Below are 24,886 nucleotides of genomic sequence, written 5' to 3'. Positions count from 1 at the left end.
TTCTTTATCTCTGTATATACAACTGAAGAAAGAGCAGCTGATGTAGCCGGTGCCAGTGCTGTTAATATATCAGTTGATATACTGAATTGGATGAATGTAGAGATGGTCCAAGCTAAATTAAATAAAATAAATGTGCACAAGGCCCCGGGACCAGATGGGTTACACCCTAGAATTCTTAAAGAGCTTAGTTCAGTTATTTCTGTCCCCCTTTTCATAATATTCAGAGAATCTCTAGTGACTGGTATAGTGCCAAGGGACTGGCGCAGCGCAAATGTGGTGCCTATTTTCAAAAAGGGCTCTAGGTCTTCCCCAGGTAATTATAGACCAGTAAGCTTAACATCCATCGTGGGGAAAATGTTTGAGGGGCTATTGAGGGACTATATACAGGATTATGTGACAATAAATAGCATTATAAGTGACAGCCAGCACGGTTTTACTAAGGACAGAAGTTGTCAAACTAACCTAATCTGTTTTTATGAAGAGGTGAGCAGAAGTCTAGACAGAGGGGCCGCTGTGGATTTAGTGTTTTTGGACTTTGCAAAGGCATTTGACACTGTCCCCCATAGACGCCTAATGGGTAAATTAAGGACTATAGGTTTAGAAAATATAGTTTGTAATTGGATTGAGAATTGGCTCAAGGACCGTATCCAGAGAGTTGTGGTCAATGATTCCTTCTCTGAATGGTCACCGGTTATAAGTGGTGTACCCCAGGGTTCAGTGCTGGGACCACTATTATTCAACTTATTTATTAATGATATAGAGGATGGGATTAATAGCACTATTTCTATTTTTGCAGATGACACCAAGCTATGTAAAATAGTTCAGACTATGGAAGATGTTCATGAAATACAGGCAGATTTAAACAAATTAAGTGTTTGGGCGTCCACTTGGCAGATGAAGTTTAATGTAGATAAATGTAAAGTTATGCATCTGGGTACCAACAACCTGCATGCATCATATGTCCTAGGGGGAGCTACACTGGCGGATTCACTTGTTGAGAAGGATCTGGGTGTACTTGTAAATCATAAACTCAATAACAGCATGCAGTGTCAATCAGCTGCTTCAAAGGCCAGCAGGATATTGTCGTGTATTAAAAGAGGCATGGACTCGCGGGACAGGGATGTAATATTACCACTTTACAAAGCATTAGTGAGGCCTCATCTAGAATATGCAGTTCAGTTCTGGGCTCCAGTTCATAGAAAGGATGCCCTGGAGTTGGAAAAAATACAAAGAAGAGCAACGAAGCTAATTAGGGGCATGGAGAATTTAAGTTATGAGGAAAGATTGAAAAAATTAAACCTATTTAGCCTTGAAAAAAGACGACTAAGGGGGGACATGATTAACTTATATAAATATATTAATGGCACATACAAAAAATATGGTGAAATCCTGTTCCTTGTAAAACCCCCTCAAAAAACAAGGGGGCACTCCCTCCGTCTGGAGAAAAAAAGGTTCAAGCTGCAGAGGCGACAAGGCTTCTTTACAGTGAGAACTGTGAATCTATGGAATAGTCACCGCAGGAGCCGTCACAGCAGGGACAGTAGATGGCTTTAAAAAAGGGTTAGATAATTTCCTAGAACAAAAAAATATTAGCTCCTATGTGTAGAAATTTTTCCTTCCCTTTTCCCTTCCCTTGGTTGAACTTGATGGACATGTGTCTTTTTTCAGCCGTACTAACTATGTAACTATGTAACTATGTAACAACGCTCAGGTGAGGAACAAGTGGGCAGAGACCCTTTTTATAGTCCAGCAGCCATTTGGGCTAATTATTGGTTGGTGACAGCTGGACGCGTATTGGCCCTTTAAGGCCATGCAAGCGCGGGCGCACACGCCCTGCGGGAAACAGTCCGAGGACCCGGCAGTGAGTGCCTGCGTCTCCCTGGAGGGTGCTGACGCCGAGAAGACAGATGTCCATGGCCGGGGCCGTCAGAGGGTAAGTCTGTACGACGGCCCCCGGCCATAGACGTTACACTGGAACATCTCTTTTTAGAATTCTGCATTGTGCCGTTCCTCTGTTATTTCTCCTAGAAATGTATGCTTAAATGGACAACTGGGTGTTAATATTCCCCCTTGTCAAAGAGGCATGTCCCTACACAGTCTGAGACTGTGAGCACTGATTGGAGAAGTTTCAGTCTGTGTAGGGACACACCCCCAACTGGCAACATTTAGGGTATGTTCACACGGCTTACTTTCGGCCGTTTTTCGGGCCGTAAACGCCTGAAAAACTTCCAAAAAATCGGTAGCAGAGCGCCTCCAAACAGCTGCCCATTGATTTCAATGGGAAAAGCGGCGTTCTGTTCCGACAAGCCGTTTTTTTATGCAGCCATTTTTTAAAACGGCCGCATATAAAGACGGCCGCGAAAAAGGTCTCTTCTTGGGACGTTTTTGGAGCCGTTTTTCATAGACTCTATTTAAAACAGATCCAAAAACGGCTGTAAAAATTCTGCGAAAAAAGCTGCGAAAATCGCGAGTGGCTTCAAAAACGTCTGAAAATCAGGAGCTGTTTTCCCTTGAAAACAGCTCCGTATTTTCAGAAGTTTTTAGTCTAGCGTGTGAACATACCCTAATATGTCAATTTATTCCTAAATTTGTAGGAGGAATAAAAGAGGAACGACATTTCATGGGGAATAAAAGTCAGAGAGCTGACAGGTCCTCTTTAAAGTGAATGTCCACCCTTGATCACCATTTTGTTTTGTTTTTTAATGTAAATTGGATTACATTTTCTGCTGATTAAATTCTTAATACTTCTTTATAGCGGTCAGAGCTCCAATTTTCTGATACAGAGCAACAAATCCCCTGCATACAGCCGCCACTAGAGGAAGCTTAGTAGCAAACTGCATACTGTATTATAATGGAGTCCATTGTATAAACAGTATGCAGTAATCTCCCAAGCTCCCTCTAGAGGTGACTCTTATTCCTCTTGTTGGAAGTAACTAAGTTACAGCAGCCATTTTTTAACAGCTATAGGGTTATTATTTGTCTCATCGTCACATAGGCATCATTGAAAAGTATAGTCCCTGCTCTCACCTCCCATCTATTCTCTCTGGCTCTGTGTATGGGACATCCAGAGGCATAATGAAAAATCTGTAACCGGACCCCCTCCCACACATACACACTATGTGCCATTAATTAAACTGGTGTCCTGTTATATTAGAGGGGTCTTTGGGATAGTCACCAGGATCAGAGGGGGGCTGCTACCTCTGCCCCCCATAGAGCCCATGGAGACATTTTCCCATGTAGGCTTATAGCAATAACTAGAGGCCATTTTAGATGAAAATACTTAGTAAATCTATATGGAATCACATTTTAATTCACATTTTGTCCGCGTACCTGCACCACATGTATTATATGAAATATGCAGCGTTCAGATTCATGAATTAATGAAAAGTCCCTGGAAAATGTAATACATATATATATAATCAGGTTTTTATCATCTACAGACAGAGATCAGCAGAACAAAGAACGACTACTCAGAGCTGTTGAAAAATTCAGGAAAGAACTTCAGCAGATCTGCTCAACATCTCATCATCATTCACAGAGCAATTTCCCAGAACAAGACAAGGTTAGTAATGGCGTCTTCCCCGTACTGATACTTACTGATAGAATTATCATGTAATAAGCTGCATAATGACAATAGATGAAGATGAAAAAAAGGAAACTGAAATATGCACTCGAATAAAAACATTTTCACGTCATTTGCACAAATATGAGAAGATAAGAAAATAGCGTTTGACCTCTTAAAGTCAATTTAATGGTATGAAAGGTATATGGGGTGTACAAATTATCACCCTGTACAGCCCACATCACAATATATCTCCCTGTACAGCCCACATCACAATATATCTCCCTGTACAGCCCACATCACAATATATCTCCCCGTACAACCCACATCACAATATATCTCCCCATACAGCCAACATCACAATATATCTCCCCGTACAACCCACATCACAATATATCTCCCCATACAGCCAACATCACAATATATCTCCCCGTACAACCCACATCACAATATATCTCCCCGTACAACCCACATCACAATATATCTCCCCATACAGCCAACATCACAATATATCTCCCCGTACAACCCACATCACAATATATCTCCCCGTACAGCCCACATCACAATATATCTCCCCGTACATCCCACATCACAATATATCTCCCCGTACAGCCCACATCACAATATATCTCCCTGTACGGCCCACATCACATTATATCTCCCCGCACAGCCCACATCACAATATATCTCCCCGTACAGCCCACATCACAATATATCTCCCCATACAGCCCACATTACAATATATCTCCTCGTACAGCCCACATCACAATATATCTCCCCGTACAGCCCACATCACAATATATCTCCCCGTACAGCCCACATCACAATATATCTCCCCGTACAGTCCACATCACAATCTCCCCGTACAGCCCACATCACAATATATCTCCCCGTACATCCCACATCACAATATATCTCCCCGTACAGCCCACATCACAATATATCTCCCCGTACATCCCACATCACAATATATCTCCCTGTACAGCCCACATCACAATATATCTCCCTGTACGGCCCACATCACAATATATCTCCCTGTACAGCCCACATCACAATATATCACCCTGTACAGCCCACATTACAATATATCTCCCTGTACAGCCCACATCACAATATATCTCCCCGTACAACCCACATCACAATATATCTCCCCGTACAGCCCACATCACAATATATCTCCCCGTACAACCCACATCACAATATATCTCCCCGTACAGCCCACATCACAATATATCTCCCCGTACAGCCCACATCACAATATATCTCCCCGTACATCCCACATCACAATATATCTCCCCGTACATCCCACATCACAATATATCTCCCTTTATGGCCCACATCACAATATATCTCCCCGTACAGCCCACATCACAATATATCTCCCCGTACAGCCCACATCACAATATATCTCCCCGTACAGCCCACATCACAATATATCTCCCCGTACAGCCCACATCACAATATATCTCCCCGTACAGCCCATATCACAATATATCTCCCCGTACAACCCACATCACAATATATCTACCCGTACAGTCCACATCACAATTATCTCCCTGTACAAGCCACATCACAATATATCTCCCTGTACAACCCACATCACAATATATCTCCCCGTACAGCCCACATCACAATTATCTCCCTATATGACCCACATCACAATATATCTCCCCGTACAGCCCACATCACAATATATCTCCCTGTACAGCCTACATCACAATATATCTCCCTGTACAGCCCACATCACAATACCTCCCCGTACATCCCTGTAAAGGATTTGCCAGACACAGGTTCTGTGTCGACGCCCGTGGGCAATCAGTCTGCACCTGCTCCTATGTCTGTGAGACTGACTCCATCTTCCACCACTTAGGATGGCAGGCTTAGGAGTGGGAGAGCCTATCAAGCCTGGCCAGACGGAGCTAGTTCCCGCCCACTGTCTATTTATACCTGCCTTTCCTGTTCCTCCTTTGCCTGTGATTCTTCTATGCTTGTTTCCTGGCTTGCTGCTGCTGCTTGTACTACTGATCCTCTGCTTCTTATTGACCTTGGCTTTCTGACCACTCTCCTGCTCAGCGTTTTGTACCTCGCTCACTCCTGGCTTGACTCGGCTCGTTCACCACTCTTGTTGCTCACGGTGTCTCCGTGGGCAGCTGCCCCGTTTCCCTAGCTTCTGTGTACCCCTGTCTGTTTTGTCTGTCTTGCACTTACTGAGCGTAGGGACCGTCGCCCAGTTGTACCCCGTCGCTTAGGACGGGTCGTTGCAAGTAGGCAGGGACTGAGTAAATGGTAGATTAGGGCTCACCTGTCTGTCTCCCTACCCTGTCATTACAATCCCACATCACAATATATCTCCCCATACAGCCCACATCACAATATATCTCCCCGTACAGCCCACATCACAATATATCTCCCTGTACAGCCCACATCACAACATATCTCCCCTAAAACCCACATCACAATATATCTCCCCATACAGCCCACATCACAACATATCTCCCATAAAACCCACATCACAATATATCTCCCCGTACAACCCACATCACAATATATCTCCCCGTACAGCCCACATCACAACATATCTCCCTGTACAACCCACATCACAATATATCTCCCCGTACGGCCCACATCACAATATATCTCCCCGTACGGCCCACATCACAATATACCTCCCCGTACGGCCCACATCACAATATATCCCCCCGTACAGCCCACATCACAATATATCTCCCTGTACAACCCACATCACAATATATCTCCCTGTACAACCCACATCACAATATATCTCCCCGTACAGCCCACATCACAATATATCTCCCTGTACGGCCCACATCACAATATATCTCCCTGTATGGCCCACATCACAATATATTTCCCCGTACAGCCCACATCACAATTATCTCCCCGTACAGCCCACATCACAATTATCTCCCTGTACATCCCACATCACAATATATCTCCCCGTACAGCCCACATCTCAATAAATCTCCCCGTACAGCCCACATCACAATATATCTCCCCGTACAGCCCACATCACAATATATCTCCCTGTACAGCCCACATCACAAAATATCTTTCTGTACAGCCCACATCACAATATATCTCCCTGTACAACCCACATCACAATATATCTCCCCGTACAACCCACATCACAATATATCTCTTCGTACATCCCACATCACAATATATCTCCCCGTACAGCCCACATCACTATATATCTCCCTGTACAGCCAACATCACAATATATCTCCCCGTACAACCCACATCACAATATATCTCCCCGTACAGCCCACATCACAATTATCTCCCTGTATGGCCCACATCACAATATATCTCCCCGTACATCCCACATCACAATATATCTCCCTGTATGGCCCACATCACAATATATCTCCCTGTATGGCCCACATCACAATATATCTCCCTGTATGGCCCACATCAAAATATATCTCCCTGTACAGCCCACATCACAATATATCTCCCCGTACAGCCCACATCACAATATATCTCCCTGTACAACGCACATCACAATATATCTCCCCGTACAACCCACATCACAATATATCTCTCCGTACATCCCACATCACAATATATCTCCCCGTACAGCCCACATCACTATATATCTCCCTGTACAGCCAACATCACAATATATCTCCCCATACAGCCCACACAACACGTTACAAATTGGCTTTTAGGAAAAAGTTGAGTCGACTCCAAGCTTACATAGGCCCTTGGACCAGTGGCGGATTAAGTAGACCATGGGCCCTGGGCTGTTACCCAAACTTGGGCCCCCCTTCCTCACCGCCGCCCTGCCGCGCCGTAACTATTTTTAACATTACCTTTTTGGACAAGCATTAACAGTGTTACGATTTCCCTTGTCACAGGGCTGTGTCCATACATACTGAGAGTATCACACTGTGCAGGGACACAACCTCCTGACAAGGGGAATTGTCTATCAGTCCTGGACTGCAGAAAGACTTTTTGTGAAATACAAGGATTCCTATAATAAACATGTCAGGAGAGGTGACAGATTCTCTATAAATCTAGTGACTCACAGGTGACGACGTCTCAGATTCTAGTAGTTTTTTTCCTCTTTTCTTCTCCATCCGGTCCAGCGCTCATGACGACTTCTCCCGGCCATGACTCATTTCTGCAGAATTTGCCACTCAGACGTCTCCTCACTTTTCCAACATTTCCACACCTATAAACGAAAATAAAGTTATCATGGTGCCACATACTGTGCCCCTAAATATAATAGCACCAAACACTGCGTGCCTGAATATAATAATACCACACACTGTAAAACACCACATACACACAGCCCCCTGTACATAGTGCCACACACAGCCCCTGTAGATATTACACACCCCCATAGATATCGCCATACACAGCCCCCTCTATATATCACACATCCCCCCGTAGAGAGCGTTACACACAGCCCCATATAGATTGTGCCATACAGCCGCCTGTAGAGAGCGCCACACAGCCCTCCCCCTCTTGTAAATAGCACCAAAAAGCCCCCCCTATAAAGAGTGCCACACACATACCACTGTGGATAGCACTACACAGCCCCCCCCTTGTATATAGTGGCACACAGCGCTCCCCCTTGTATATAGTGGAACACAGCGCTCCCCCTTGTATATAGTGGAACACAGCGCTCCCCCTTGTATATAGTGGAACACAGCGCTCCCCCTTGTATATAGTGGCACACAGCGCCCCCCCTTGTATATAGTGCCACAAGGTTATGTACATATTTAAAAACTTTATATCATAATTTTATTTATATATATATATATATATATATATATATATATATATATATATATATATATTAGTATGTGTGTGATTGATTGATTGATTGATTTTATTAAAAAAATATTTTCACTTTTTGAGATACAGCTGCTTTGTATCCTGAATCCGTCAGGTCAGCAGGACTGACAGGATCAGTGACACGCAGGATCCACCTCAAATCTATCACATCTAAGATTATAATTTAGCGCAGGGCCCGTTTCACTGATCCCGTCAGTCCTGCTGACCTGACGGATACAGGATACAAAGCAGCTGTATCTCAAAAAGTGAAAATATTTTTTAATAAAACGTAATTACAAAGTTGCACCAAACACACATTTTTATAAAAAATAAATAAAAACGACGTGATTTTTGCGACGTTTTTTCCGTAGACAATGCAGGTTTCATTTTTTTATCGTTTTTATACACACCTTTTTTGCTATTTTAGAATTTTTATTCATAAAGTTTGAAAATAATAGTAAAAAAATAAGCTTTTTTACGTTTCAGCTATTTTTTTTGGTAATAACATAGTTTTACCCTAAAATAGACCTTTTATTTGTGATCGTCATTGTCTATATAAATTTTTATATATTACATGTCTATATTAGGGTACTAGGGTCAGCGCTAGCGTTACAACAATGATTGGCGGGGGGAACGTTTTTTTTGGGGTGGGTATTTTATGTGTATTTATTATTTAATTTTTTTTTTGCACTTTACTTTATTCTTTTTTTATTACTGTGGTCTGATCCTCAAAGGTCAAAAAATACCTTTGGGGAACTTTATATATAATTTTTCTTTCTTTTACACCATGTTTTTCCACTGTAACTGGAGCTGCACAGCAGCCCCAGTTACAGGGGAAATCAGCCGTCTCATAGTGACGATTGTCACTAATAGGGCTGTGCTGGGTCTAGTTAGACCCAGCAACAGTCTGCCACTAACGGCACCCGGCGATCATGTGACCAGTCACATGATCCCCGGGAGGAATAGAGACTTCGCCGCTGCTGCTGTCTCTATTCCTATACACAGCGTTCATTGAACGCTGTGTAAGAAGACATCGGAGAAGACAGAAGCAGAATAGCTGCTTCTGTCTTCTCCTCAGGGTCCCCGGCAGTCACTGACAGCCGGAGACCCGACATTCAGCTGCCCGATCGCGGGGGCAGCAAGTTAAAACCCGAGCCGTAGAAAGTCTATGGCTCGGGTTTTAAGGACCCGTCCTTGACCGCTGGCCGTAAAAATACAGCCAGCGGTCGGGAACCAGTTGGGCGGGAGGATAAGCCAACTAACCTCAGCGCCGGTGACCGCCCGCCCGGCTCTTCTTGCAGCTTTGGAGTAACAGAACAGCCGTCCGTCGCTGTTCTGTTACTCAATGGCGGCGCCCGCACTTGTCAGGGAGGCGTGTCCTACCTCTGGATCCCGGCCAATTCCCTGCTCCTCCCCTCCTCATCTTCGGCTTGTAGCAGCGCTAGCGCGCTGAATAGGTTTGTAAAATGATGTGCGGTTCGGGCTGCCATGGGCCCCCTGGGAGCCTCGGGCCCCGGGCGGCCGCCCGAATCGCCCATATGATAATTCGCCACTGCCTTGGACATCAGTACAGGGGGCCAGCCTTCTCACAATCACCCACTGACCTGCCTTTTATTCTGTTAGTCACATCCTTATGTTAATATCCACAACGCTCCCCCATCAATACCAGCAACAGTGTCCCTCGTCCTCCTGACAATGCCGGCCACAATGACGCCCCTGACAACGGTAAACACAGTGCCGCATTATATCCCACATAATAAAAATAAATTTTTACATACATATCGGAAATAGCATATCTATAAGACTAAGGCTCCTATAACTGCACCGCTAGAAAGAATTGGATGCATTGTCTCGGCAGACTGTATCATACATGATAGGCTTAGATACATGGCCCCAGCAAACTGTATCACACATGATAGGCTTAGATACATGGTCCCAGCAGTCAGTATCACACATGATACGCTCAGGGCTTATTCAGATGAGCGTGATTCTCGTCCGTGTGTTGTACTTTGAAACAATGGGGCTATTCACACATGCAGGAGTTTTCAGCGAGTGTCCGTTGTGTGAAACTCACTGCATGTCCTATATTGGTATATTTCACGCACCTGGTCGCCCATTGAAGTCAATGTCATTCGTGTGCTGTCCGTGTTTCACGCATCAATTACACCGAAGAAAAAAGTGCTTACGAGTACGTGAAAAACACATGGCACACGCAAAGCACACTGATGCAAAACGCAACACACACGACCAGATTTACACATGTTTTTTTTACGCACGTAAATCTGTCACGCTCGTGTGAATGTAGCCTTAGATACAGGGCCCCAGCAGTAAGTATCCTTGTACTAACCCTCAGGGGCAAATTTGGCATTTCTGGGGCCCCAAGAAAAGTTATGTCTAATCAAAGACACCTGTAGAGCGTTCCCCACACAATGCCCCCTGTATATAGTATCACAACCCCCCTGTATGTTTCCACACACAGTCCCTCTGCCATACATCCCCCTTGTAGACAGTGCCATGCAGTCCCCTGTAGGTAGTCCCACATACCCACCTTGTCTCATCAGACAGTATCATATATGGTAGACTTAGATACATGTCCCCAGCAGTCAGTGTCACACATGACAGACTTAGAAACAGTACCCCACCAGACAGTATCACACATGATAGGCTTAGATACATGGCCCAGCAGACAGTATCACACATGATACTTAGATACAGCGCCCCAGCAGTAAGTATCCTTGTACTAACATATGTTCACCACCTCCAAAAAATGTGTATGTGTGTATGTATGTGTGTATATATATATATATATATATATATATATATATATATATAAGACGGAATATCTATAGCACTGGGACCCTATAGCTATGAATAGGATTAGATACAGTGGCTCAGCAGACAGTATCGCACATGATAGGATTAGATACAGTGGCTCAGCAGATAGTATCACACATGATGGATTAGATACAGTGGCTCAGCCGTCAATATCACACATGATAGGATTAGATATAGTGGCCCAGCAGACAGTTTCACACATGATAGGATTAGATACAGCTCGCTGACATTGCGGCTCCAGCGCCGGACCCAGGAAAGGTAAGATAATAATTGTTTTGCTTCTATTATGTGTTACTAATTTTTGTTGGTGTATTTGTTGGACTACGTCGGATTCGAGGACTACTTCGGTTAAGGCTTTTTTATTCTCAATAAAATGGTTAATGAGGGTTGTGTGGGTTTTTTGGTTATTTCAATAAAATTTTTGGGGTAAGTGTAACATCATTACTGCCTGCTGGGGTCCTGTATCTAAGCCTGCCTTGTGGTAAGCTTAGATACAGGGTCCAACAGACAGCATCACACATGGGCTTAGATACAGGGCCCATGTGTGATACGGTCTGTTGGACCATGTATCTAAGCTTACTACAAGCAGGCTTAGATATAGGACCCCAGCAGGCAGTAATGATGTTACACTTACCCAGCTCTTCGGTGCAACGGATGTCCCAACACCATCCAGCATCGTGACGTCATGACGCGAGAAGACGTCAGGACTTCCGCTGTGCTCGGGAAGGTGGGTAAGTATTTGTGTTGTTACTATAGTAACAGGGGCCCGTATATTTTATGACATGGGCCCCAGTTACTATAGTAAGTTTCTATAGACACGGTCGCAATCTCGACCGCTGCCCGGTCGCAATTACAACCGCTGCGACCCCTGTAGCGGCAGTCGCACAGGGATCCGGGGCACCAGGCCAAAGATCCGGAGCTTGGGCCGGGGAGGTCCGGTGCTAGCGACGCCCCTGCAGTGCCCTCATAACAGTGAGAACAACAGGCACTCCATAATGGTAACATTAGTACCCACATAATAACACAAACAGTGCCCACATAAGAGATTGACTCCCAGACAGTTACCGACCCCTCTGAGGTTGCCTCTTCTGTCAGTGGACCCCTGGACGTTACATCAGAGTAGACCTATGTGTAGTTATTATATATTCTTTGTATAGATGGATATGAATGTTGTACACGTTATAATGTCGCTCTCGATATTTATATCCTGTAGAGCATGACATGAACACAACGGACACTGCGTTATTGCTGCAATAATAAGATCTACAGTAAATTTGATATACAGTAATGAGGTTGGTTAAAATTACAGGATGAATAACCAAAGCATAAAAGTCAATAGTTATAATTTAATAATCATTTCAGTAATTCGGGAAATAAAACATAGATTAGTTCTTGTAGATAATCAAAGACAATCAGGACAATTACCTAGACCAAAAAAGACAAAATGATGCAAAACACAATTGTAATGTATCACATATAAAATATATACATTTTATTGAAAACACTAAAATAGAGCATATAAAAAAGGTCCACAAAGAGAGAGTAACCATACTGACCCATAAAGTGCTGGAGTAGTCGATGGACGTCCACCCCTACTAATATGGCGGTGGTGCGAGGGGGGCAGCAATGGCAAGGAGGGGCAGCCGCAATATATACGGCTGCCCAGAGTTCCTGCGCTTTGTGTTATGCAAGTTCATCTAAGGCTATGTTCACACGCTAATGTAAAAACGGATGTAAAATACGGAGCTGGGAAAAACAGCCTCTGATTTTCAGCCATTTTTAAAGCATGGAATGTTTTTTGATGCTTTTTTTGAAGCTGTTTTTGGAGCTGTTTTTCTATTGACACAATGAAGAACGGCTCCAAAAACGTCTCAAGAAGTAAGATGCACTTCTTTTTTTACGTGCCGTTTTTTCAAACGGCCACATAAAAAAACGCCCTGCCTGTATGAAACAACGTTTTACCCATTGAAATCAATGGGCAGATGTTTGGAGGCATTGAGCTTCCGTTTTCTCAGGCATTTTTCGAGACGTTTATCATGCCCCGAAAAACGTCTGAAAACACAGCATGTGAACATAGCTTTATATTTCAGCACACATTGCCTAACAAGCAAATACTGCGCCGCAACCCCCCCCCCCCCCCCCCCCCTCCGCTTAACCTTGTGCAGGCTGCAATGAGAAAAACAGAGCGATAAGAGGCCATTACGTATGTGGGTCTATATGTGTGCTTTTCAGTACCTACGCATGCATGTATATACGTAGTGTTTGTGTACCTGTATATTGTGATTGTGCATACAAATGTGATAGCACCTACAGTGAGTATATATATATATATATATATATGTATATATAAAGACCAAATACAATGTCAGCCGCACAGCCTTGTGAATCATGGATGGGTGCCGACCTGCCCAGGTCAGGGCTAACAGACCTGCTGTAGTAGAATCCAAAAATCAGGCAGCACTCCAAGGTATAAGCAAAGTAGAAAAAGGTGCTTTAGTGGTCCATATACACACGACGTTTCAGCTCAACACAGGAGCCTCTCTCAAGTGATTCTATATGTATATATAGAGAGAGAGAGAGAGAGAGAGAGTACTGTGCAAAAGTTTGCAGCATTTTTCCACAACAGCTTAAAAGTAAGAATGATTTAAAAAATTTTTTAGCAATTAACAAAATACAAATTGAATGAACAGAGGAGAAGGCTAAATCAAATCAATATTTGGTGTGACCACCCTTGGCCTTCAAAACAGCATCAATTCTTCTAGTTACACTTGTACACAGTTTTTGAAGGAACTCAGCAGGGAGGTTGTTCCAAACATCTTGGAGAAATTAAAAATCACAGATCTTCTGCGGATGTCGCTTCCTCATATCCTTCTGTCTCTTCATGTAATCCCAGACAGACGCGATGATGTTGAGATCAGGGGGGCCCTCTGTGGGGGCCATATCATCACTTCCAGGGCTCCTTGTTCTTCTTTACGCTGGAGATAGTTCTTAATGACATTGGCTGTATGATTGGGGTTGTTGTCCTGCTGCAGAATAAATGTAAAGCCAATCAGACTCCTCCCTGATGGTATTGCATGATGTATAAGTATCTGCCTGTATTTCTTAACATTGAGGACACCATTAATCCTGACCAAATCCCCAACTCCATTTGCTGAAATGCAGCCCTAAACTTGCAAGGAACCTCCACCAGGACCCTCCACCATGTTTCACTGTTGCCTGTAGACACTCATTATTCTATAGCTCCCCAGCCTTTCGGTGAACAAACTGCCTTCTGTTACAGCCAAATATTTCCAATTTTAGCTCATCAGTCCAGAGCATCTTCTCCCATTTTTACAATTCATCCATGAGGACCACTTTTGGCCAGACTCCGAACAGTAGATGGGTATACCTGGGCCACACTGGTTTTGCCAGTTCTGAGCTGATGGCACTGTTGAACATCTTCCGATTTTGAAGGGAAGCAAGCCTGATGTGTCTTTGATGTGCTGCACTAAGTTTCCTTGGCCGACCACTGCATCTACGGCCCTCAACATTGCCCGTTTTTTTGTTCTTCTTCAAAAGAGCTTGAACAGCACATCTTGAACCTCGGTCTGCTTTAAAATCTTTGCCTGGGAGAGACCTTGCTGATGCAATTTAACTACCTTGTGTCTTGTTGCTGTGCTCAGTCTTGCCATGGTGAACTTGTGACATGAAACTGTCTTCCACAACCTCACCTTTGAAGCAGAGTTTGGCTGTTCCTCACCCAGTTTTAAGCCTCCTACACAGCTGTTTCTGTTACAATTAATGACTGTGACGTCAACCTACATATGAAAATGATGATCATTATCACCTGTTTGGTATAATTGGTTAATCATGCACCACCTGACAATAATCCTTCAAAATCCATGACTTTGTGTTTGTGTATCCAGAGAATTTATGCCGTTTTGAAGGCAAAGGGTGGTCACACCAAATATTGATTTGATTTCTCTTCTTTTCATTCACTTTGTATTTTATTAATTGATGTAAAAAAAAACATTAACAGTTCTACTTTTGAAAGCAATCTTACTTTGCAGCATTTTTCCACAACTGACTAAAACTTTTGCACAGAACTGTGTATATGTGTGTTTGTGTATGTATGTATATATATATATATATATATATATATATATACTACCCGCTCTTCCAGAACTTAGTTGCTCATGTCTTAATCAAGAAATCTTAAGTGGCATGTGCATATTCGCAGTGCTATATTGTCAGGTGGTGTAAGCGCTGTATATTTTATGTCTAGTTTTATTATTTGGACATGTTATTCCATGCGTGCTGTATTGTGAGCATGAAAAAGAGAGCGTATGGGAATGTGGTGCTTTATACTCCTGTGTATATTATAAGAAGAAATCTTTAGATATGTACTACAATTCATTTTGTGTTAAGTGCACTGTATGGCTGTATTATTTATACACTGTATGGAAGTATTAGATGGCACTGTATGGTTGTATTATTTCTACGCAGTAGCCAGCCTTGGACTAGCACAAAAGAGAACAAGAGGATCCTTCGATGGGCCCAGGCCCTGACATAATTATAGGCTCCAAAGTTCCAACAGAATACAACACCATTTGAACCAATCACTTACTAGAATATATTTCTAATGAGATGATTCATAAATAACCTATCAGACTTAATTGATGATATGTCCTGAGTGTGCAATGATAGCAAGAAAATGTACAAGTTCATCAAACGTGGACATACAAATGTTCTGTGTATATGGACGGTGGCCCTCAGAATCATTACCTCTGGTGGGCCTAAGAAACCCTAGTTCGACACTGAGTGTATTTTTTGGGCACTGTATGCTGGTATTATTTAAGTACTCTACGGAAGTATTAGATGGTTGTATTACTTCTATATACAGTAGTATGATGGTATCATTTGGGCACTGTATGCTAGTACTATTTATACACTGTACAGAAGTATTCAATGGTTGTATTATGTCTACATAGTATGATGGTATTATTTGGGTACTATGCTGGTATTATTTATACACTGTATGGAAGTATTAGATGGTTGTATTATTTCTACATAGTATGATGGTATTATTTGGGCACTATGCTGGTATTATTTATACACTGTATGGAAGTATTAGATGGTTGTATTATTTCTACATAGTATGATGGTATTATTTGGGCACTATGCTGTTATTATTTATACACTGTATGGAAGTGTTAGATGGTTGTATTATTTCTTCATATAGTAGTATGATGGTATTATTTGGGCACTGTATGATGGAAATGTCAGCATTATAAGCATGAATAAGAGAGAATCTCAAGTTGTACAACAGTTGCATGATAGTCCTACCCATAAAAATGCAGTGAGTCACATAGTGTGTGCAACTTAATACAACACATACATACATACATACATACATACATACAACACATACATACATACATACATACATACATACATACATACATACATACACTTATATAAGTCTCACAATTTAAAAATATGAAGTCTAAACTTTTGCAGGTTCATTATGGACACAAAAAAAAACAAGTGGAAAAAACTGAACTTTCGGCTGAACAAAAGACAAGATCTGAGACCTACTCCCCAGTCCTTATAGTCCGAGAAGTCATAGGCCATATTAAAAAGGAGGATAGTGGTGTGAACCCCAGAACTTCTGACAATCAAAGTCTACACAGAAAGAAACCATATAACAATCCTCAACAACAAACCTACAGTGGAGATCTCCTGGACAAACACCCTGCAAGCTTCACAAGCACCAACAAGCCATTCAAGCCAAGGTTACTGAAGAAACCCTCCAAGTCTTTCCTTTCAAAGTATAGGTATTACATGGGTCCTTCAAAGAAAATCTCTCAGAAAACCGCATCAGTGAAGGTTAACCATCAAAACAGGACAAAGGTACACAGGTAACCATCAGACGAGACCCAAATATAAACATATGTGCGCAAAAAAGTATAATTAGAAGCCTAAGAATGTAATAACTGCATACAAATACAACAACTAGTAATGCATACCATGGAAAAGTATATTTCTCTACTCACAGCTGACGTTAAATGTGTACTTCAGGACGTGTTGATTAGGTTGCCTAGCAACCGCTTGACTTCCTGTCTTGGTGACCACCATTTGATTACATGCAGCAACATGTACTGAAGTGATCACAGAAAATCCTTTCTTCTATACAGTACACTACCTCTCCATGCTACATAGGATTGGTCTTGGTTCTTTCCACTCAGTGGTATTTCTAGTCTTTTTGGTACTGATCTTCTTTTTGGGGGTCCCAGGAGAAAAGAGGATAACCCACAAGGTAGAGGACAATATATAACATAGATAACATAGGGGAAGAGGCACCTGACCAGTACTGACCAATCAGGTGTGTGCCTATCTATTCCTAAAACTTTTAACCCCTGCCACCCAGTCCGTTCAGTCAGAAAGTGCCCTACTTATACAGTACGACCCCCTGATAGAAGTTTTAGGTTAGGCTTAAAAGTGTATCGTTATAATCTTTGCATAAATCTGTAGCACATATGGATATATGAAACTTTGTAATAATATATGTTCTTATGGGAAAGTGTAATTTTCCTTCCATTCCAGTAGCCTGTAGTTATGGAAGTTATTATTGGATTGACTGGATACAGCAATATTAAAATATATGTTAACCAGAGATTGTTCTAGACGCATTTACATTGGTAATACACATATTATAATGGCTTATTGCTGCCTTGACTCTAGTTATAATTTTCCAAATTAAATTGACTATTTCGTATAAATAATAGTAATATGTTTTAATCTGTGTACTACTAATTAACAGGTCAATTGAAGATATCACACCACGCACACCCCAATCAGTAAGTATATTCTCACTATTGTTGTTATTATTATTAGCATTCTTACTCTACTTGCAATAATAAAGCATTTAAAGTAATACGATAGATAGATAGATAGATAGATAGATAGATAGATAGATAGATAGATAGATAGATAGATAGATAGATAGATAGATAGATAGATAGATAGATAGATAGATAGATAGATAGATAGATAGACTGTACAAGATGACTGAAGTTCGAATGAATAAATAACAGAGCAATAGAGTAGAATAAAGTAGTTGCGCATAGAACGTACTGGTCAAAGAACATGGGGCAGAGGATGGACAATAACAGCAGAAGACCACACTAGGTTCTGCCAAAAACAAGAGAGCATTGATATAGTTCTAAAACATTGGAAAAACATTCCTTGGTCTGAAGCTCCAAAATTCAGTTCAATGTTAGTCTCAAGATTTTGTTAAAAAAAAACACAAAAAATTGGTAGACCCAACAAGCATAATGTCCACTGTCTGGTGCAGTGATCGTGGTGTCATGGGATGGGTCCAGATTATTAAAAAGTTTCTAAGCACAGGAGATTTGTTCCTCTAACAACAGCAGAATATGGATGTAGAGAAGGAGTGTTTTTTTATAGGTATTGTTGGCAGAATGTGTTGTCCATGATGGTGGCACCAACACAAAGAAGGCTCCCCCTCATCTGGCTGGTCTATTACCTTGGATGTTCCCCTCTGCTAGATTTTAGGTCCACCACTGACATGTTAGCGCCTTTCTTCTAGACTCAAGAAGTACAGCTGGTTCAGATTCTTCCCCCATGGACCAAAGACCTCAGGTACACTACTGATTTCCAGTACACCAGTGACTCTAAAGTTTCCATCTCTCGTAATTTAGGTCCACCATTTCCTCCAATGCTTCCCTCTACAAAAGTTCAAATGCACCACTGACCCTCACCCAACATTCCTAAACTTTTTACTTATAGTTTTGGCAACTAAGAGTGTATGGGCAATTTCCTCTCAATCCGACATTGGGATTATTTCTGCCCGATGCTGGATTAGTCTGATTTTTAGACCATTGGGTTTCCTATCTGTGGACCAGAGCTTTCAATATTCAAAATTAATGTAATTCCCCTCTCTCCTGAGACATAAAGAAACTCATTACAGTTAGTGAACTCTATCAGCGTTTCATATTCTAGGTCAAGTAGAAACTAATTATCAATCACAAGGGTGATCCCCTCTCCGATAATGTGAATTCTGTTTACTAAAATGATTATGAGTTGTCACATCTCACTTGTTCTCACCGGTGGTCAGCAAGAAATACAAATCTGACAATTATAGATGATGTCAGCGGCAAAGAAACAAACAGGATATTGATCAAGATCTCAGTAGTAGGATTGAGACAACCATTAATGTTGGCCTTCGGCTTCCAGCATCTGCAACCAACAGAGATGAACATAACATGTTCTGTCCTGAGCCCTTTACCCCTTAACGATGCGGCCTGAAAAGGTCTTAATAACCAGCTACATTTTTTCGTTTTTGCCTTTCTGCATTTCAGCAGCCATAACTTTTTTATTTTTTCATTGACGTGGCTGTATGAGGCCTTGTTTTATGCGGGAGAATTTCTATTTTTTTTCGCAGTTAGGGGGTAGAAAAAAAAATATTTTTACGATGTGAATATAGGAAAAAGATTATCGGCATAGTTTTTCTTGTTTATTTTTATCCTGTTTATGTTTTGCGCTAAATAACCTGTTAGATTAATTCTTCAAGTTATTACGGACGTTTAGATACCTAATATGTGTAGGTTTTATGTTTTTATTTAATGTAGGGGGCAATAAAATATATTTTATGCAAAATAATGCCATTTTTGGGGGGACTTTTTTTTGTTTATTTATTACTTTTTTTTAAAATTCCCATTAAGGGATAACTTTACTTACAACTCTATTTTTTACTTATAATTTATTAGCATACTCCTGTATGCTAATACATTATACTGTGTCACTTTGAAACAGGCTGCTCTTAGGACAGCTCATAGTGTGCCATAACAGCAGGCAAACTGAACAGACAGCCCTGGGTTCCTTTCTAGGAACCCAGGGCTGACTGCAGAGGGATTCCCCAGTCTTTAATCACATCACTGGGTTTCCGGTAATGTGATCAAAGAGTAGAGTTCCCTTTGATCTTGCCGGGGTCACAGACCGCGGCGATCAAAGGTTTAAACAGCTGGGGTCCGAATGTTCTCCGACCCCAGCTGTATTTAGCAGGCTGCTCTAAGATCATGAGCTGTAAGTTACAGCTCACAGGAGCGCTCATCAGCCTCTTCTACAGCGACGCCAAAAGACCGCTGTAGAAGAAGCACTTGTTAAGGGGTTTCCAGCCACTTAAACTTGATGGCTTATCCTCAGGATAGGCCATCAAATTGCTGATGGGTCTGGGGTCTCCCATTGTAGTGAATGGGAGAAAAGGCTGCAATACCGGTGAATAGCCGCTAAATGCGTGTCTACAATTCACAGTGAGCAGGAAGAAATGAAGGGGAAGCAGCTCTCCTAAGAGCGTTGCGGTCCCTTCAAAACAGCTGATCGGCAGGGGTCCTGAAAGTTGGACCGAGACCCATCAGCTATTGATGGCCAATCCTGGGGATAGGCCATCAATTTTTTTGGGCTGGAAAACCGTCTTCCCCACCGTTCTTTGGAAGGTAACTTAGCTTTGAAGATGTTTTATATTGACTCAATATTAGGAAGTATTTAGAGTAATGAAGGAAAATTCATCAGTAAATGTAAACCCCTGACTTGTGCTCTCCTTGGTCATATTACATTACAGCTCATACAGTGGTTGCTCTATCGAGACTATATAGACACCTGTTCATCTGTCTTCTCTAATCTCCCCTTATGTGCTTAGCTGCGAACCGACTGTTGTCTTCATCCATATTAACCACTTCCCAAGGCTGTGTCCAAGACTTCTCCCGTGCTGCTCCTCCTCTTTAGAATGCTCTCCCCCATTCTCGTAGACTAACCACTAGTGTACAAAGCTTTGAGAGGGCTCTAAAGACCAAACTCTTCAAGGAAGCCCACCACAATACCTAGCCAATAAACTATACTACTGGTTCCCCTCTTTTCTGTAATATAGCTGTCTCCATTTCTTCCTTACCTCATTAAACCGTGGTCAGTCCAATCAACTAAGTATATATATCTATAGTATGTATAAGTAAGTCGGCACTTATGTATACATATTAATTTAATCTTGTTCGCCGATATTGGCTGGTTCAGTGGTGCAATAAATACCCTTGTTCCTATTGTATCACCCTATTTCTTGTAGAATGTAAACTTGTGAGCAGGGTCCTCTTACCTTATGTTTATATTGTAACATTGTAACCGTATGCCACAGTAGCCGGTAACTTATCGTACAGCGCTGTGGAAAATGTTGGCACTTTATCAATAAAATAATTCTTACATATAGGTAAAAGTGTGCCTATATTGGATGTAACCCAGTTTTCGCCAAAACACATACTACTAAAAAAACTCTAATTTTTTTGAAGAAAAAAAAAAGTAACCACAATTAAGGACAGGGATAGTTTAAAGCTGCAAATTTTGTTAACTTCCATAGGAGAAAATTTGACTAATATGAACATTGATAGCACCAGCAGGTGCTCCATAACCATGACATTAATAAAAAACGGAACTAATATGGATATTAAATATTCTAGTGTGTGTGAGGAGTGAATAGTATGGTGAAAAAGAGGGATCATTTTGACGGCTCTACAGTATAACACATGGGTATATAATACGACACCCATAGCCTTCTATAGGCCCATTCTGTACCTCTGAGTGCCCTCACCTTATATAGGACACATAGGAGCAGATTTATTATTGTCTTTTTTGCACCTTGGTTTTGGCGTTTCATGCACCTATTTTCTTGGCGCATATATTAATAGCCAAATTTATTAAAGCGTGCGCGAGACAGAATCTTGATTTACAACAAGTTTGCCACGTTGGGTCACATACTTAGAGTATGACAATGGATTTGTCGAGTCGTGAAATGTGCCAGATTTAACACTTGCAAGCCCCAGTTTGTGGTGCAGAATACTAGTCTAAGGTATACCACCCAATAGGTGGTGAAAAGAAGGGAAAGTTGTCTAACTTGCGCCAATATGTGGAAAATCTATCAAACAGGACGCACGTGATTTGGCACATCTTCAGCCTAGCACTTCTAGGTTTATCCATCTTTAACCCATTATTAATAAATTTGCCTTATAATGCCTATGGGTACGTTATCTCCTCAACTCATGAAGTGAAGGCAAATCACTCCTGAACATAATTTGGAATATAAGAGGTTTAATTTGACCATATTATCAAACCCCATATAAAAGAAGTATACATATTGGCAACCAAAGCATTTACAGTTTATTACTAATAAGTACTTTTCTATAGGAATTTTTAAAAAAAATTCTAAATTGCTTAGTTACAAAAACATAAAGGTATTGTCTGGTTTAGAAAACCCATGTTCAAATTCTTTATTAGGCATCTCTCACTCTGGAGGACTTGACACATCTGTGCACTTCATAGACAGTTATTGATTTCAATATGTGCAGTGTAATGCATCGTTTCCCCTGCAGTGGCGCTGCAGGGGGATTGCATACTTGCTGCCGGGTTCCCCCACAGATTACTATTGATCACTGGGAGTTCCAGCTGCGGAACAAAACTCTAAAAAAAAAATAATGACCGGCAACATTTAAGAAAGTGTTTCATTATTTTTTATTTTTGCAGAGGACAGAAAAGCACGGCATTGTGGGAACAACCAAGTGAGTAGTAATGATGATGTACTTACACATGTACTATATATTGTAATATATAGCGCTACCTGATCTAATGCAAATATGGTTTCAGACTAATATTGACTATATATGTGTAATATCTGTTAGTCCTTACTCCCCCATCATAATACGGCTTCAGCTACACTGAACATTCATGTTAAGTTGTGTTTTTACACAGGTAAGTTTATTCGGAGATACAAATGACTCTTACAGATGATTTATTGAATGAATTTGTTGTCCTGATTCATTACTGTATGGTCGTGTCATCTAAATGTTTGTCTAATGATCATTAAAAGGGTTGTCCAGGCATGGACAACTGATGACCTATCCACAAGATAGGTCATCATTATATGAACGGTAGGGGTCCCACAACCAGACCCCGCACCGATCAGCTACTCCGGCTGCCTCCAGGCACTGGATGTCCATGCCGGAAGCAGTTGGCTCCAGTCACAGAATAGCGGACGAGCTGCAGTATTGCATTATTCAAGTGAATAGGAGCAGAGTTGTTGTTCTGCAGCACGGCCGCTATGCAGTGTATGGAGCCAACTGCCTCAGAATACTGCATACCCTGCATAACATCCGGCGCAGCCGGAGGAAGCCAGAGCAGCTAATCGGTGCGGGGTCCAGGTGTCGGACTGCCACCACCGATCATATACTAATGACCTATCCTGTAGATAGGTCATCAGTTGTCCATGCCTGGACGACCCCTTTAAGTGCGAATGGCAATCTCAACCATCAACATATGATGGCAAAACTGATCGGTTAGTTCAACCTCAGCTAGGAGAAGGAGAAGAATATCTAGCCCAGGGGTCTCAAACTCGGCAGGGTAAGTGGGCCGCATATAGTAAAAATGGGAAGTTGACGGGCCGCATTACTTTCAAATTTGATACAACACAAAATTATTGTTAATAAATTACTTATTTGAACTACAATAACACTATATTACTATAATAATAATACTACATTACTATAAAATTAATACTACATTACTATAATAATACCGCTAGGTTTAAAATTTGAGATACTTCTCCACGTGCTTATTTCAAAAACCAGTTTAAGTGTCGCTAAATGCAGTCCGGCGGCTCAGTTGGCAGCGTTTGGCAGACACACATGTCAAGATTGGGCAGCCCCTTTTTAGATAGTGCCACTGTGCCCTCTGTAGATGCTACCGCAGTGCCCTCTGTGGATGCTGCCGCAGTGCCCTCTGTGGATGCTGCCGCAGTGCCGTCTGTGGATGCTGCCGCAGTGCCCTCTGTGGATGCTGCCGCAGTGCCCTCTGAGGATGCTGCCGCAGTGCCCTCTGTGGATGCTGCTGCAGTGCCCTCTGTGGATGCTGCCGCAGTGCCCTCTGTGGATGCTGCCGCGGAGCCCTCTGTGGATGCTGCCGCAGAGTCTTCTGTGGATGCTGCCGCAGAGTCTTCTTCATATATGGACAGAGATGTCAAGCGCAACCCCAGAGCTGGAGTCCAGGGCAGAGCGCTAATAGGCTCTTCCTGGGACTCCAGCTGTGGTCCTGACATCACTGGGATTCCTGCTCTGGGGAATTCCACAGAGTCCCGGAGCAGAGCCTGTACTAGCGCTCTGCTCAGGACTCCGCTCTGGGGAAGACCCTGACACACTGTCGATATATGGACAGCGATGTCAGGGAATTCCACAGAGTCCCGGAGCAGAGCCGATACTAGCGCTCTGCTCGGGACTCCGCTCTGGGGAAGACCCTGACACACTGTCCATATATGGACAGCTATGTCAGGGAATTCCACAGAGTCCTGGAGCAGAGCCTGTACTAGCGCTCTGCCTGGGACTCCGCTCTGGGGAAGACCCTGACACACTGCCATATATGGACAGCGATGTCAGGGAATTTCACAGAGTCCCAGAGCAGAGCCTGTACTAGCTCTCTGCTCGGGACTCCGCTCTGGGGAAGACTCTGACACACTGTCCATATATGGACAGCGATGTCAGGGAATTCCACAGAGTCCCGGAGCAGAGCCGATACTAGCGCTCTGCATGGGACTCCGGCTCTGGGGAAGCCCCAGACATCGCTATTCATATGTGGACAGCGATGTCAGGGAAT

At 42.4% G+C, this 24,886-nt stretch overlaps 1 protein-coding gene across 2 annotated transcripts in view; it reads left to right on the top strand.

Annotated features, from left to right (window-relative positions):
- The window catches only part of LOC142761407 (spermatogenesis-associated protein 7 homolog), a 141,512-nt gene that overhangs the window by 99,330 nt on the left and 17,296 nt on the right, over positions 1 to 24,886 (top strand). For both annotated transcript variants that reach the window (XM_075864596.1, XM_075864597.1), the window contains exons 4-7: positions 3,441 to 3,562; positions 16,703 to 17,103; positions 18,006 to 18,042; positions 22,769 to 22,803. In XM_075864596.1, the coding sequence (XP_075720711.1) occupies positions 3,441 to 3,562; positions 16,703 to 17,103; positions 18,006 to 18,042; positions 22,769 to 22,803 (595 nt within the window). The remainder of the gene's footprint in view (positions 1 to 3,440; positions 3,563 to 16,702; positions 17,104 to 18,005; positions 18,043 to 22,768; positions 22,804 to 24,886) is intronic.

Source organism: Rhinoderma darwinii, chromosome 4 (assembly GCF_050947455.1).
Source record: "Rhinoderma darwinii isolate aRhiDar2 chromosome 4, aRhiDar2.hap1, whole genome shotgun sequence".
NCBI classification, from domain to species: Eukaryota; Metazoa; Chordata; class Amphibia; order Anura; family Rhinodermatidae; genus Rhinoderma; species Rhinoderma darwinii.
Note: the sequence above shows the minus strand (reverse complement) of the source record. Positions and strands in the feature narration are given on the sequence as shown.